Source organism: Sorex fumeus, unplaced genomic scaffold, assembly GCF_029834395.1.
Source record: "Sorex fumeus unplaced genomic scaffold, SorFum_2.1 ptg000047l, whole genome shotgun sequence".
NCBI lineage: Eukaryota > Metazoa > Chordata > Mammalia > Eulipotyphla > Soricidae > Sorex > Sorex fumeus.
This window is the reverse complement of record NW_026606104.1, coordinates 41624275-41641059: the sequence shown is the minus strand read 5'-3', so window position 1 is coordinate 41641059 and position 16785 is coordinate 41624275. Positions and strand designations below refer to the sequence as shown.

Below are 16785 nucleotides of genomic sequence, written 5' to 3'. Positions count from 1 at the left end.
TTCTACAGCTCAACAGAAATGGAGCTGCTTCTGGGAAAACAAGAGGAAGGAGTGAAAGACAAAAGAGCAATAAAGTCTTTCTCACCTAAGCATTACACAAGCCTAACCCTAGCCTTCATTTACCTGCCCAAACAGGTCTTTACAATATAATTAGCATTGCATCTCCCCTCCCCCCACACCCCTCCCCCGTATGTTTTTTTATTTTTTTATTTTTGGGTCATACCTGGCTATGCTCAGGGGTTACTCCTGGCTTTGCACTCAGGAATCGCTCCTGGCAGTGCTCAGGGGACCATATGGGATGCTGGCAATCGAACCCGGGGCGACTGCGTGCAAGGCAAACGCCCTACCTGCTGTGTTATCTCTCCAGCCCCAACCCCTGTATGTTTTTAGGTATGCATTATGGTTACATGATGATGTATGTGAGCAATCTAGTTATGCAATCCAGTTTAAGTCTCACCTAAATCCCGTTCAAAGACAAAAAACATCATGTATCATTCTAAAGCTATAAACAACTGTTCAGTCATAGAGTGTTCATTACAATTCACAGGCCATCCCACTGCTCTCTGGAGTGTCCTGTGCCTACATCATTGCTGTGGAACGTGTGTGATCTTTAATTTGTTGCTAGTGGTATGCAAAAATTAAGGTCTCATTAGCATCCAGTTCACCTGGTTTAATCCTCTCTGTTTTAAAAATAATGCTTGCTATAATACATCGGCCTCGTGACAAGGATATTTCAAGTGAATTAAATATGCATGTTTGTCTAGTTTTTATTTTCATTTTTTGCTTTTTGGGTCACACCCAGCAATGCTCAGGGGTTACTCCTGGCTCTGCACTCAGGAATTACTCCTGGAGGTGCTTGGGGGACCATATGGGATGCTGGGAATCGAACCCAGATCGGATGCATGCAAGACAAACGCCCTACCCGCTGTGCTATCGCTCCAGCCCCTGTCTAGTTTTTAGGTTGGATTTTTCAAAGCTAGAAATTTTTCAAAGATGGAACTGCTCTCACTAAACACCCACTTCTCTAGCTGCCTGCTGACCTGTCCTACTGCAGACTTCATTGCATTGGTTCTCACTAACTGGAAACCCTTCCCCTGACTTCTCATCCTAATTATCTTTCATGCAGTTTAGCTGTCACTTTAGTCCTTAGTTGTCTTTTTCTTCTATGTCCTTTTGAAACACTTTATATATCCCTCTAACATGGTATTCACTGAGTCCCAGAGGAACTCAGCCCAGTAAAATCAGAGTTACGAATCTTTCTTCATAACCACTCATAAGTGCTGTTTAGGCCACTTGTATCCACGCTATAGATTTATCCACAAAAACTAGATGCTGTTTTTGCCAGAGCTCCTGACTAACTTGCAGTTAACAACAAATTCCTTTCTCTGGTTCGCATTCCTCCCCATAGAAAAAGAAAGGTTTATTACTGGAGCTGAGATGGGGAGCCCACAAAATACTGTCTGTGCCATAAATGGATTAAATGACCCTATGGGGAAGTAAGGACTTTGCTAGCATATACTAGACTTTCCAAATCAAGTTTTGGGGCCATACCTGGCAGTGCTCAGGATATTTCTGGGCTTTGTGCTCAAGGATCACTCATGGCAGTGCTCAAGGTGGTGCTGGGAACTGAAGATTGAACTGGAGTTGGCTACTTCTAAGGCCTTAAACCCTACACTATCTCTCTGACCTCTTAAAATTTTTTTTAAAGCACTTGAATTGAAGCCATTGATGAATGTTCTGGTAACAAACCAGATGGATTTGTTTTCTGTTTTTAATTTTTTAAAAAGCATTTTATTATAACACCATGATTTACTGTTGTTCATAATACAGTTGTTTCAGGCATTAAATATTACAATACCAGTCCCATCATCAGTGTGATCTTCCCTCCACCAATGTCCAGTTTCCCACCCACCACCCTAGCCTGCCACCTTAGCAGGCACACAAAATTTACTTCATATTGTTTGTTACAATACAAAGACAAGTGGAATTATCAAAGCTTAGATCAATAAAAGTTAATTTGTGATAATTGCTATATCAAAATGGTGTTACTGAAGTCATTGAAGATTTATTGGGCTGGTTGGTGCTAGTTGAGCCTTCTTTGTTACTGTTTTGCTCATTGAGCTTGGTCTTCTATGCAACCTTCCCATCAGATTTGCTCTGATTTTACTGGGCTGAGAATACTGTGACATGGCCAAAAGCTATGGAGCTGGAATGATCTGGTGGCTTGGCAGCTTGATGAGGTTCGGTTGTGGAGCTGGGCTGTTTCTATGTTGGAGGTTGTTGGGTGTGGCTTCAGGCTGCTGTGCCTAAAGGCAGAAAGGGGAATCAGCTTGCTCCCATTCTGAATTGTCATCCTGTTCTGGTCTACCTGGGAAGATGCATGGGTTGATTTTCTTAACTCAGTTATATACTGGTTAAGAGAAACCAACAGGTGATAGTGAAGCATTCCAGGGCTAGATATGGGGTTTTGGGGCACCATTGCTACCCTTCTTCCAGAGGCAGGAGGATGTTAAATTCTTCAAACAGGGAGATATGTGCTGAAAGTAGATAAAGGACCAAATATGATAGCCTCTCAGTATCTATATTGAAAACCATAATGCCTCAAAAGAGTATGAGGGAAATTGTATGCCATAGAAGCAGGGGGAGAGATGGGGTGAGGGAGGGGATACTGGGGACATTGGTAGTGGAAAATGTACACTTGTGGAGGGATGGTTGATTATTATATGATTGAAACTTAAACATGAAAGCTTTTTAACTATTTCACGGTGATTCAACTAAAAAAATAATAAATTTGTCAAACAGAGCTGTGACAGGAAATGCAGTTAACCCATAATCCAGTCAGGCAATAAATCTTTTTTGTGTGATTTTGGGTCACACCCAACTGTGCTCAGGGATCACTCCTAATGGTGCCTGGGGACAATATGTGGTGCCAAGAATCGAAAGCCCAGCTCAGTTAAGTGCAAGGCAAGAACCTTACTCGCTGTGTTATTTCTAGCCCTGGAATAACTATCTTGATTTCATTCCTTTGTGTACCTCTGGGATTCTGTAAGTGCCACTTATTGGCAGGACCCAAGAGGTGCTCTACTGTGTACAACTTATTGATATACATTCATTGGTAGTTGGGTTTTGGGGTTGTTTCCATATCTTGGCTGTTGTACCACTAAGTACTGTAACAAACATAGGTATATAGCACTGTCCTCCTGTTGTTCATCAATTTGCTCAAGCGGGCACCAGTAACGTCTCACAACAAATTGTGAGACTTGTTACTGTATTTGGCATATTGAATACGCATATTGAATACGCCACAGGGAGCTTGCCAGGCTTTGCCATGCGGGTGCGATGTTTTTGCACTGTGGAGGTAGATTACCAAGAAGTATTGTTGCTAGTAGTTCCATAAAGTGGGGAGCTAGGGAGGACTTGAGAAAGAGTGCTTCCACCTTTCTGCTGGACCTTCCTTGGCCACTAGCACTCTGAAAAATGCCTGGCTTGGGTCAGGGCTGGTAAGATCTGCTGCAAGCAAGTACACAGCGCAGATGTTCAAATCTTGCCAGCTCCACAGGGCCGTCATCAAGTTGCTCTTCGAGTCCGCTTGTTTTGTACTGAGAGATGATACCTGCCACCCTATTTCTCAAGGAGCCATGACTCAGGCTGGAGTAAAAAACTGCTCTTTCAAGAAAGGAAAGCCAGTCCTAGCATAACAGATGTCCTTGGTTTGTCTCTTTCCCTTACAGCAGAGAATTTCAGGAGATGAAATAAGTGAAGCAAGGCAGTTTTTACTGAATGGAAACTTAGAGAGGGGGAAGAAAGAAAATACATGTTCAAGAAAAACACAGGCTTCTCCGGAGTGGATAAAGCCCGGGATTGCTTTTAGGAGGAGAATACAATACTTCCAAATGAATTTTTCTGGAGTTCACTGCATAGAAGTTAATCTGGTACAAAAAAGAAAACAAAAAAAGTTAATCTGGGCACTGTCACTGGAAAGTCTTGAACAGTTAATTTTTTTCCCTTCATAATCGCATCCCTTGCACTGTTGATAATCTTTTCATTATCTCATCAATTCTTCTTTCTTCAGTAGCTTTTCTTCTGAGGGGTCCAACCTTTCTACAACTAGGGCCTTGGATTTCTGCATCTGTGTGGTGCTTCATTTTCTCTTTTCCAAAAAGCTCAGGGTTTTGTATTTCAAAGGGATGTGGTGGTTCTTCAAGTTCATGTTGCCCCTCAAACACATATCTCATTTGCTTGTCTCTATTACCTTTGCTCACTTGAATTTTCCACTTGGAGAAGCCCAAGTTCTTTAATTTGTACTTCCTCTTTTTCTCTTTTATCACTCACATCTGTTTCATTCAATAAAAATTGTCGTTTCTTTAAAAGGGGTTGGGGAAGGTGTGGTCTTTATATCTAGCTACTTACGGGTGAGGCAATCTCTTCTTAAATTTTATTATTTCTTAAAAAAGTACATTACTAAGCTCCCCCTGCATCCCCACCTGCAACAATACTGTTGAATTGTATGGAAGTTTTTTTTCTTTTTGAGAAATATCCATATTGTTTTCCACTGAGGTTGACATTCCCAACATGAGTGAATGAGGGTTTCTTTCTCAACCCCACCAATGGTACATTATTTTTATATATGCCATCCTCACATTTTGATTTACATTTCTGTAATCATGAGTGACAATGAGCACTTTTTAAAAATATGCTGACTGGCCATCTATATTTCTCCTTTGAGGAAGAAGACATATTGTTCATCTCTCCCAGGTTTTCAATGTGGTTTTGGATTTTTTTATTGTTGATCTTTGTGATATCTTGGATATTCTTAAGGAGCAAGCACTGTCGCACAGCAGCACTGTCCTCCCGTTGTTCATCAGTTTGCTCCAGCGGGCATCAGTAATGTCTCCATTGTAAAACTTGTTACTGTTTTTGGCATATCAAATATGGCAGGGTAGTAGGCGGGATGCTGGGCTCTCTAAGAGGGGTGGAGGAATTAAACCCCGCATGGCTGCGAGGAAGGCAAATGCCCTACCCGCTGTGCTATCGTTCTAGCCCCTGAAGGAGCAAACAAAAAATTCTTTTCAGGGGGCAACGTTTTTTTAAAATGCGAAGGTCGGAGAGATTGTACAGAGCTTAAACTTTAGGTACTTAACCTTGTATCTCACAAACCCTGATTTGAATTTCCAGAATCCCTTATGGTGCCCTAAACCTCCAGAAATAGCGTTTGAGCACTGTCAAGTGTGGCCCAAACCTCTCCTCCCCAAGATAAAAGAATAAGTACTATCAAGTCCAAGTTATATTTACATTGATTTAATAACAAGTTGTGCGGTCAATTGAATCTTCCAGTATAGTTGAAGATCTTATGATTTATATGCGTTCTTACCATGTGACAATGACACTCCTCCATGGAGAGGTATGGGCTATATCCTTTGTCCTTGATCTTCATAAAAGAACATAGTAACACTATGTTACTTCTGAGGCCACACCATAAAAGGTGAAACCTGACCTGGTTCTGCTGTGATGCTTCTTCTTTTTCGTCATGCAAGATAGTTTTTACTGAACATTTTACTTAGAAAGATGTGAGGGAGAGAAATAGGGCGTCAGTATTCAAGAGAGAACAGGCTTCACCCGAGTTAAAAAAAACAAGCAAAGAAATAGCTTCAAGGGAGAACACGGTCTTGAAGAGCAAGTCTGAGATGACTGTTCTTTTAACCAAGCCGCCAACCTTTGAGAAATTCCAGGCCAAATACTGAAGCATTATGTCGGCATTCTGGCAAACAGGAGACACTCGATAGACTGTCACCTTTGGACACACAACCAATGAAACCCAGCCGCTAACTCCCGTCGGTAGTCCGCTTTTGCGGCTGCGCAGAGCCCTGCCCAATTAAAAACAGCTTATTACTAAAGGGGGCAGGGATTGGTTCCAATTCCAGAGGCCGTCCGAAAGGGGCGGGGCTTACGGGTAGTTGCCACTCCGGTAAACCTCGGAAATGCTTGGGGTTGTTGACGGAAGTGGGAAGAAGGATCGTGATGGCGGCTGAGACTCTGTCTGAGGAGGTACGTGCTCCTGGCTCTTTGTGGGGATTTTTGTGGGGCTGGGCCCCATAGAGGGATGGGGTTAGAGGTGGAGGCTCTTCCTGGGTTGCCGGGCCGGAGGCGCCGGCACTGCGGGCAGAGGCCCCGGGACGTCGGCCTAGGCCGTCACCGGGAAAAGCCGAGCCGACCCAACCCCAGCGCCGTCCTTCTCGCGGCAGGTGCGGCTGGACGCGGTGGAGGAGCAGCCGCCGCTCGCGACGGCCGAGGAACTGGCCGCCCAGAAGCGCGAGCAGAGGCTGCGCAAATTCCGGGAGCTGCACCTGAAGCGGGTGAGTAGCGCCGAGTCTCCGCTGCGACAGATCTGCACCTGGCGAGCCCGAGGGCGTCGTCGAGAATTCAGGCTAAATGAAATAGTTCATGGGTTCCAGAGAGGGCCCCGCAGGCCGAGCACTTGTTTTGCATGTGGAAGGCCGAGACCGCCTGGTTCCCCAGATGCTTCAGGAGTGACCCCCAGGCATAGATCCAGGAGTCGCACCTGAGTCTCACCGGGTGTTGCCACCAACCCAGTTAAAAAATACATAGGCTAGAGAGAGAGTACAGCGAGTGGCGGCCCACCCGCGTCCCGTCCCCGCCACCGAATATGGGCCCCTGAACACCATCAGAGGTGATCCAGGAGCACCTCCTCCTCCCACTTGAATAACCAAGCGTAAAATGCCCTTGCTCGCCAACAGGGCCTAGGTGAGAGCAGTTTTGCTTCCTCGATTCTGCCAGACAGGTTACTGGCACAGACTCATATTCTGGAATATTGTTCACGATTTGTACTCTCCTTTGGTGTCACAAACACAACTTCGATTACGGTGCCTTCAAATGGAGCACATTCCCAGAATTGAGAGTGTATGTGGGCTAGTATTTGAGTCAAGGAACTCTTCTTGTCCAGAAAAAGTTTAATATGAGAACTCCCTAACAGCCTGTGGCCTAAGAGATACCCAGTTAAGTTATCCTTAAGATGATTTTTTTTTTTTTGTTGACTCATTTTGTTCCTACTTTGGACAAACTTTCCTACTTTGGACAAACTTGCAGGCTATCGAATGTAGCCTGCCCACAGGGCAGAGTCTGGCAAACTCCCCGTGGCGTACCAAATATGCCAAATACCAGTAACAATGATGGGTCTCATTCTCCTAAATAGCCTTGAATATAATCTCAGGGTTAGGATGAAAGAGACGTTACTGGGGCCTGCTCGAGGCAATCGACGAATAACAGGATGATGAAATGAAAATGAAATGAAATGACTCATTTTGATTCACGTAGTTCATTTATTTAAAAATGAGAAGTTTTAAATTTATTTATTTTAGCGTTTTGGGTTACACCTACTGATGTTCAGGGGTTACTCCTAGTTCTGCGCCCAGGAAATACTCTTGGCAGTTCTCTGCAGGACTATATGGGATGCCAAGGATCAAACCTGGGTGGCCGTGTGCAAGTCAAATACCCTACCTACGGTGCTATCCCTCCGGCCTCAGTTTTTAACTTTTATATATTTATTATTTTGGTTTTGGGGCAACATCTGGCTATGATCAGGGTGTACACCTGGTGGTGCTCAGGAGCTCAAATTTGCCTCAGTTGCTTGTAAGGCATGTTTCCTGCTGTACTATAACTCTGGCCCCATCATGCACTTAAACTCTTTATTGAGATTTTGCAATTAAAAAAAACCTTTTATTTGTCACAACTTAAAGTATTAATGTTTGAAGATTAGATTAGGATAGATATTGAGGTTGAGTTGTGGGGGAGAATAGGTATCAAAGCCCAAGTGGCCAGAAAGAGCACCTGGGATAAGGCGCTTGGTTCCTTCCAGGGACCAGGTGTATTCCCCGTAGCATCGCCAGGTGCAGACCCTCTTCCCCTGTCTCCATCCTCCCTCCTCTCAAAGCCTTCAGCCTTGCATTAATATTCCCCACTCCCTCTGCCCCCCAAAGCAATTAGGAGTAAAGAAGAGTATGTTTCTCAAATGTGACTTAATATTTTTGTGTCATCTGAAACCTCTTAAATATCACTATACTATCCCTTCCTCACTTTTCAAAACCTTACTCTGACCCAACACTAAGGAACCTCTGCAAATTGACTACACAGCTAAACTGATGCAAAGTTGACCTTAGTTCGGCTTTTGGAATTGCCAGCTAGTGCATGTCACACATTTTTCTCAGGTATTTAAGACATAAGGGCCTAATTCAGCTCTTCCCTGACTTAGAATCTTTCGGTGGTGGTCTCTTTTTGGAAAAAAATGGTTTTCTTTAAAAAAAAAAAAGTATTCTTTTCCTTATACGACTTAACTGATTCTCAAAGAAGACACAGTCTCTGGATTAATTTTCATGTTTCAACTGACAAAGTTTTTGTATTATGGTTTTAGAATGAAGCTCGTAAATTAAACCACCAGGAAGTTGTGGAAGAAGATAAAAGACTTAAATTACCTGCAAATTGGGAGGCCAAAAAAGCTCGTTTGGAATGGGAACTACAGGAAGAAGAAAAGAAAAAGGTTGGGAACTCTACTATCTTAACAAGTGGTTTAATCAGTCATTCTCTGTGTCGAGCCAGTAGGACATGTTGGTTTTTTAGAGTGGCTCTCGAGCTATAGCACTCTGGATGGGTTCTTTAACTTTTGTGCTATTCTTTCAGTTGTAAAATGGAGACTCTGATAATAGTAGAGGAATAATGAATTAGATGAATTAATGTACATGAAGTATTTAAAAATCTTTAAAAAATGTATTTTGGGGGTGGTGGGGGTTGGGATTATTCTGCACCTGGGGGTGCTTGGGGACCTGGGGATTGAATCAGGCCCAGCTTCATGTAGGTCATGTACTACGTCTCTGACCCACATGCGAAATATGAGAAGGGTCTGACACCCGATTAACATTGGATGAATACTGTTTTTTAAATTGCTGCACTTTAAAAATTTTTTTTTTTTACTTTTTGGGTTACATCCGGCGGTGCTCAGGGGTTACTCCTGGTTTTGCACTCAGGAATTACTGCTGGTGATGCTCAGGGGACCATATAGGATGCTGGGGATTATACCCAGGTCTCCATGTGCAAGGAAAAGAATTGTTCCAGCCCCATATTATTATAGTCTTAGTAATACCAGTGCATAGTCCCAAATTCCCTTCCAATATTAGTCTTATTTTAGTGAGTAGCTCCCATGCAGTGCTCAGAGAGCCTAGGAGCCTCTCCAGTGATACCCAGCCTGGCTTAGCAGGCCTGATCTGTCAGTGCTCGGAGTCAGCAATGTAGTGCTGCTACATTGGTATTGGGGATTGAGCTATGGGGATTAACCCATGCCAGGCATATGTGCAAACCCTTAAGCTATAGCTCCAGTTCACCATTCTCTTTTCTGTATCCTTTTTGTGTGTGTGTTTTTGGGGGTGGGGGGCACACGTGGTGGTGTGCAGGGTCTGCTCTTGGCTCAGTGCTCGGGGGACCATACCATACCAGGGTTCCAAACTGGTGTCCTGCATGCTTAGCGTGTACTTTTGTTTGTTGAGCTCTCTCTCTAGCCTCCCCTTTAAATTTCTTGTGGGGCCATACCTGACAGTGCTGTGAGTGGGTGTGGGGAGGCCCTGCAGTACCGGGCAGAATCTAGGGCGTCACACATACAAGGCATGTTCTTGGCTACTTGATGCACATCTTCATTCCCTAAGATTTTAAAAGGTGTTGGTTGACAGAATTGTTGAATTCTAAAATTAAAATGGATAAAATAATTGTATCATAATTGCAGTTATCAGCTCTATATCTTGCTTTTAGGAATGTGCAGCAAGAGGAGAAGACTACGAGAAAGTGAAATTGCTAGAAATCAGTGCAGAGGATGCAGAGAGATGGGAGAAGAAAAAGAAGAGGAAAAACCCTGATCTGGGATTTTCAGGTCAGGTTGATCTTTATTTTATTGCCATGCATGTTAGAATTAGCATTTCTTTCAGTGTTTCTCACTTTAAGAAAGTACAGTAACTTTTTTTTTTTTAAATTTTTATTAGTGAAACACCATGAGGTACAGTTGTAGACTTACAAATTTTTGTACTTGGGTTTCAATTATACAATGATCAAGTACCTATCCCTCCACCAGTGCCCATTTTCCACCACCACTGATCCCAGTATCCCTCCCACCCCCCATTTCCCCCATCCCACCCTGCCTCTGTGGCAGGGCATTCCCTTTTGTTCTCTTTTTTTGGGTGCTGTGGTTTTCAAAAGAGGCATTGAGTGGCAATCATGTTCAGTCTATAGTCTACTTTCAGCGTGCTTCTCCCACCCTGGGAGGATCATCCCAACACTCTTTATTTGGTGCTCCCTTCTCTATCTGAGCTGCCTTTACCCCTGGAGTGTGTGGCTGGCCTCCAAGCCATGGAGTAAACCTCCTGGTAGTTATCTTGGCTATTCTTGGGTGTTAGTCTCCTATTTTGTTACTTTATGTTCCCCAGATGAATGCAGTCTTTCTATATCTGTCCCTTTCTTTCTCACTCATTTCCCTTAGCATAGTACTTTCCATGTAGTACCACTTGTATGTAAATTTTATGACTTCATCTTTTCTAATAGCTACATACTACTCCATTGTGTAGATGTACCAAAGTTTCTTTAACCAGTCATCTCTTCTCGGGCACTCAGGTTTTTTCCAGATTCTGGCTATTGTAAACAGTGCTGCAATAAACAAACAAGTGCAGATGTCACTTTGACTATACTTTTTTGCCTCTCTGGGGTATATTCCCAGGAGTGGTATTGCTGGGTCAAATGGAAGCTCAGTTTCTAATTTTTTGAGAATCGTCCATACTGTTTTCCAAAAGGGCTGAACCAGTCGGCAGTCCTACCAGCAGAAAGTACAGTAACTTTTCATGTAACTTCTTTTGGGGTCCTTCCAAGTGGTGCTCAGGGGACCTGGGAGCCATTCCCAGATATTCTGCCAATCGGGCTGGCAGTTCAGTGGGAGGGTTGAAGGATGCAGTGCTGCTGAGCACTGTGGTGCTTGGGGGCTTCCAGGGTCACAGTCATGCTGAGGGGATCATGTGGTGTCAGGGATCAAACTAGGGTTGACTGCATATGAGGTTTGTGCTTAACCCCTGAATCATCTCTCTGGTCCCCACGTAATGTTTTTGTTAGAGAGTTAAAACCCAAGAAAAATACACATGTGTGTCTTAGACAGAAGTAAAAAAGACTGTGGGTTGGATTCTTGTATGCTTTGTGGCAGTATTAAAGCTTTTATTATCAGCGTCTTCACAGTAGAGGTTATGATTAGTGTTTTGTGCATATGTTCACTGTATCACTGTCATCCCATTGTTCATCGATTTATTTGAGCAGGCGCCAGTAATGTCTCTATTCGCCCCAGCCCTGAGATTTTAGCAGCCTCTTCTTACTCATCTTTCCCAATGATTGGAGGCTCTTTCAGGGTCAGGGGAATGATACCTGTTATAAATACTGGTTTTGGCGTATTGAATATGCCATGGGGAGCTTGCCGAGCTCTGCCTTTGCGGGCAGGATATTCTCGGTAGCTTGCCGGGCTCTCCGTGCATATGTTACTAATTTAAACTTTTTTCAGGACAATTAGCAAGGACATGTTACCTGATTCTCTCTCTTTTTCTCTCTTTTAGATTATGCTGCTGCCCAGTTACGCCAGTATCATCGGTTGACCAGACAGATCAAACCTGACATGGAAGCATATGAGAGACTGAGAGAAAAACAGTAAGTTGTCAAGATTGATGCAGACCCTTTTTTCATTTTGATGTGATAACATGTATTTGTGTGTCTGTATACACATACATACATACCTACATAAAAATAGGCACACTTAGGCATTGTCAACATCTGTTAAAGAATCGTCTGGTTCTTGACAATATGATACATTTGTCACTCCACACAGGCAAACTAGACATCTGGTTCTTTTTCTAGCTGAGCTTTCTAAGATAGTTAACAAAAACCATCATAGTCATTTAGTTATTTTAGGAAGCAGAATGTGTTGAAATGAGTGAACTTTTTTTTTTTTTGGTGGAGAGTTGGTGGTGGTGGTGGTGTTGGGTGGGCCACACCTGGTATGCTCAGGATTTACTCCTAGCTTTGCATTCAGGAATCACTCCTGACAATGCTTAGGGGATCATACAGGGTTCTGGGAATAAAACTCAGATCAGCCGTGTGCAAGGCAAGTACCCTACCAGTTGTACTATCTCTCAGCCCCATGATTTTTGTTTTTAGTTTTTTTTAGCAAAGGACCACTTACTAGTTTTAGATTTTATAGGCTCAAGTAGTCTTTGTCACTACTCAGCTTTGCTATTCAGATGTGAAAGCAACCATGGAGGATATACAAACAAACAGATACAGTTGTGTCCCAATACAGTGGCTTCTGACCCCTTGTTTTTGTTTTTCTGGATGAACATAGAAGTTCAAGTTCTGGTTTTGTTTTGTTGTTTGACCATACCCAGCAGTGCTCAGGGGACCATATGCAGTACCTGGGATTAAACCAGTTTGTAAGGCAAGCTCCCTACCTGATGTACTATCTGTCTGGCCTCAGAAGTTCAAATCCTCTGACCTTTGGTTCTATTTCTAGAATGAAGATGTCAGAAGTGATTTCTAGGTTCCTTCCAATTCTTTATTTTTTTAAAAAATTTTTATTAGTGAAACACCATGAGGTACAGTTGTAGACTTATAATTTTTTGTGCTTGGGTTTCAGTTATACAATAATTGAGTACCCATCTCTCCACCAGTGCCCATTCTCCACCTCCAGTGCTCCCAGTATCCCTCCCATCCCCCAACCCCCCTGCCCACCCAATTCTGTATTTTTTTTTTAAAAGATAGGATTTTGCAGTAAAATTAAGTATGCACATTATAAATGGTAGTTCAGTTCAAAGTTTGAGAAAGTGGCCTTTTTATAGTGTATTCTAAGTCTATTTTGCTGTCTTTGCAGTGGAGAAGAGTTTTTCCCAACATCTAACAGTCTTCTTCATGGAACACACGTGCCTTCCTCAGAAGAAATCGACAGGATGGTCATAGATCTGGAGAAACAGTATGTACTTAGTATCCTATGCTTAAGTAGCACTGTCTTCCTGTTGTTCATCGATTTGCTTGAGTGGGCACCAGTAACATCTCCAATGTGAGACTTGTAACTGTTTTTGGCATATCGGATACATCACGGGTAGCTTACCAGACTTTGCTGTGCTGGTGGGATACTCTGGTTGCTTGCCGGACTCTCCGAGAGGGGCGGTGGAATTGAACCCGGGATGACCGGTGCAAGGCCCTACCAGCTGTGCTTATCTCTTCATCATGAGAGGGGGACAGGAGCGCCTCGAGTATTTAGTATAGTAGCTTGAAATTTTTTTGTTGTTTTTGGCACCTGGCAGTGCTCAGAACTTCTTCCTGCTCTGCACTCAGACTTCACTCCTGGAGGAGTCGGGGAACTTAGGGGATGGCTGGGATTGAACTGGGGCAGCCACATGTAAGCAAGTATCTTATTTGCTGTGCTATCTCTCTGGCACGGAAATTTTAAATGCTTACTGATTGTGCTTAGAACAAATTGAAAAGACAGAAAATTATACTTCTCATTTCTGACCCAGCATTTATAGTGGGTTTGTTTATTTCAGTGGGTTTTTTTTTTTGTGAAACAAGATGTTTTATTGAGATTCATTTAGAAAGATATGAGGGGAGAGAGAGGGAGATGTAATGTTAGAGAGTGAACACAGGCTTCTCCAAAGTGGAAATTGGCAAGCAAAGAAACATCAAGACAAGCAAGTAAGATACTTATTTAAGGGAGAACATGGACTTGAAGATTAAACCTGTTTTTTGTTTATTGGGGGGCCACACCTGGCGGTGCTCAAAGTTTACTCCTGACTGTGCTCAGGGATCACTTCCTGGCAGCTTGGGATTGAACCTGGGTCAGCCGCATGCAAGGCTAGTACCCTACCACTATATTATTGCTCCTGCCCCCTGTAGAGTGGTTTTGGTGCTAGCAAATGTTGATTACATTGAATTGTTATAAGTGAAGCTGGGAAAGTTGTATGCTAATTGATTAGAAGAAGAATGTTCTACTAAACATACCGCTATTACATTTTTGGTTGTTTATTTTTTTTTGTTTCTGGGCTGGAGCGATAGCACAGCGGGTAGGGCGTCTGCCTTGCACGCAGCCAACATGGCCGACCCGAGTTCGATTCCTCCGCCCCTCTCGGAGAGCCTGGCAAGCTACCGAGAGTATTCGATTCGATATGCCAGACACAGTAACAACAAAGTCTCCAATGGAGACGTTACTGGGCCCGCTCGAGCAAATCGACGATCAACGGGAGGGCCTGGGCCACAACCAGCAGTGTTCAGGGGCTAGTCCTGGCTCTGTGCTTAGGTGTTACTACTGGCAGTGCTGGGGGACCATGTAGTGCCAGGGATCAAATCCAGTCCCTCTGTATGCAAAGCTTGTGCTCAGCTCATTGAGTGCTCTTTCTTCCCACAGTGTTTGTGGTTCTTAATATTTATTATGGTCAATATTAGGCAGCATAGAATGAATTTATATTTTAGGAGTCAATGCATATAAAAATTAGCATATAGGGCATAACTTATTCATATTAGCTGTACCTATTAGTTATCATTAGTATTTCATGTGTTTAGATTCTAGCAATATATCTTTGTTCTTTTATTTCTTTATTTATATTTGGGGTGGGGAGTGGGCCTTATCTTGCAGTGCTTAGGGCTACTCTTGGTGTTTGCTTGGGTGTTCTTGGTGGGACCATGGAGTGCACCCTGGAATACTACCCACATGTAAAGTATGCCCAACAGCCCTTTAAATTGTCTTCCCAACCTTCTCTTATCTCACCTTTTATTCTGCTCCCACAACCAGCTGTACTCAGGTGTTACTCCTGGTTCTGTGCCCCTGGATCCCTCCTGGTGGGCTCAGGGGATCCTTTGTGGTGCTAGGGATTGAACCCAGTTCAGCCATGTGCTAGGCAAGCACCTTACCTGTTATACTATTGCTTTGGCCCTCTTATTATTTAAAAGTTAAAAAAAAAACCAGACATTTGTTGCTTTTGGGCCACATCAGGAGATGCTTAGGGCTTACTCCTGGCTCTGGGTTCAGGGATCACTTCTGGCAAGGTTTGGGGGACAATATGTGCTGCCAAGATTGAATCCAGGTCATCTGCATGCAAGGCAAATGCCCTTGCTGATGTACTGTCACTCCAGCCCTATTTTTAATGTATGTACATTGTTTTGTGGTTTGCGTATTTGTCGCGGTGCTTGGGGTTGCTGTCAGTGATGAGGGTATTGTGCTGGGGATTGAACTCAGAGCCTTGTATATGCAAGGCCTACTGTATTCTCCTGCTGAGTCATATCCTCAGTCTCTGCAAGCATTCTGAAGATGTTTGTGTTCATTGAATTTCCTGGTTTGTATCCAGGGTTGTGTAGCTTTAACTTGATGAAAAGTAGGTTTTCCTCTACTCCATTTTTATTTTCCAGAGTGTGCTGATTTTGTTGCTGTTTCTGTGGCTATGTTTTGTTAAGTTAAAAAAAAAGTTAGATTTTGTAAATTGTTTTATTTTTCTCCCAGAATTGAAAAACGAGACAAATACAGCCGGAGACGTCCTTATAATGATGATGCAGATATTGACTACATTAATGAGAGGAATGCGAAATTCAACAAGAAGGCAGAAAGATTCTATGGGAAATATACAGCCGAAATTAAACAAAACTTGGAAAGAGGAACAGCTGTTTAATCCCTTTTGCTACTATTTTCAGAAGCTTGAGAATGGGGTAAAAGTTTCTACTAGCAGATTCAAAGTTAATCCTGGCTCCCAGTACACATTTAGAAATAAATGTTTTTTTCATAATCATATGCTACAAGTATATTTCCAGTTTTTATGCTTGGCTGGATATGTTTCTTAATAGTGTACTTGTTTTGTAAAAACCAATTTTGTATAAACTCTAATTATATTATTTTTCTATGTATTTTAAATGTGTATGCCTTTAATCCTTGAAACATTTTGGGCTCAGAATTGCTGGCAGTGTACATAATTACAGTCATTGTCACTTTGTAATGAATCTCGAGCTAGGTTCACAACTGTGAAGCTGTAGCTTCCCAGCTCAGAAGTGAAGGAAGGAGGATGAGACTGGGAGGGCTGATGCAGGTCCCTCCTGAAGCTGCTTCTGACCAGGTTCAGGAAGTAGCAGTGATTCTGCTGTGACATTGCCCATTATCAGTTCCTCTTTTAAGAAACAAATATCCTTTGGACTAGACTCCCGACTAAACAAATGTATAAATGCATTTGTATGTACACAACATATTTTTTATTATGGGAAAATTTTAAACATTCAAAAAAAGATGGAATAATACAATGAATTCTATGTATCCATTACCTAACTTCAGTCATAATTAGTGTTCAGGTTTAGGGTTTTTTTTGGGGTTTTTTTTTTTTTTTTTTTGGTGTTTCTTCCTCTCACGGGGACCTCAGACTGTGGGACACTCAGGGTACATCAACATATGCATCGTACCCAGCATTGAGCTCAAGACCTGCTTGCTCTGGGTAATTTTCTAAGTCACTAACAGCTGGGCTACTGTGATCACCACTTCAGTGAGTGCTGACCCTGGGGTTTGAACTCAGGATCTCAACCTGCCAGGCAAGTCCAGATGTGTGCTTTCAAGCACTGAGCCATCTTCCAGGTCCTTCATGTTGAATTTTGTTTCATCTTTCTTTCTGTACACTTCTTTTTTTCTCCATGATGCCTTTGTTTTGCTGAAAATACTGAATGTATAGTTTTGTCATCTGTGTA

General features: G+C 42.9%; 1 protein-coding gene across 1 annotated transcript; it reads left to right on the top strand.

Moving 5' to 3' along the window:
• The first annotated feature begins 5893 nt into the window (after positions 1-5893).
• On the top strand, positions 5894-15850 carry SYF2 (SYF2 pre-mRNA splicing factor). Its single transcript, XM_056123086.1, has 7 exons — positions 5894-6045; positions 6243-6353; positions 8426-8551; positions 9811-9928; positions 11640-11730; positions 12947-13045; positions 15566-15850. Exons 1-7 carry the CDS (start codon positions 6019-6021, stop codon positions 15729-15731), a joined length of 738 nt encoding a protein of 245 aa, XP_055979061.1. The 5' UTR covers positions 5894-6018; the 3' UTR covers positions 15732-15850.
• Positions 15851-16785: the final 935 nt, after the last annotated feature.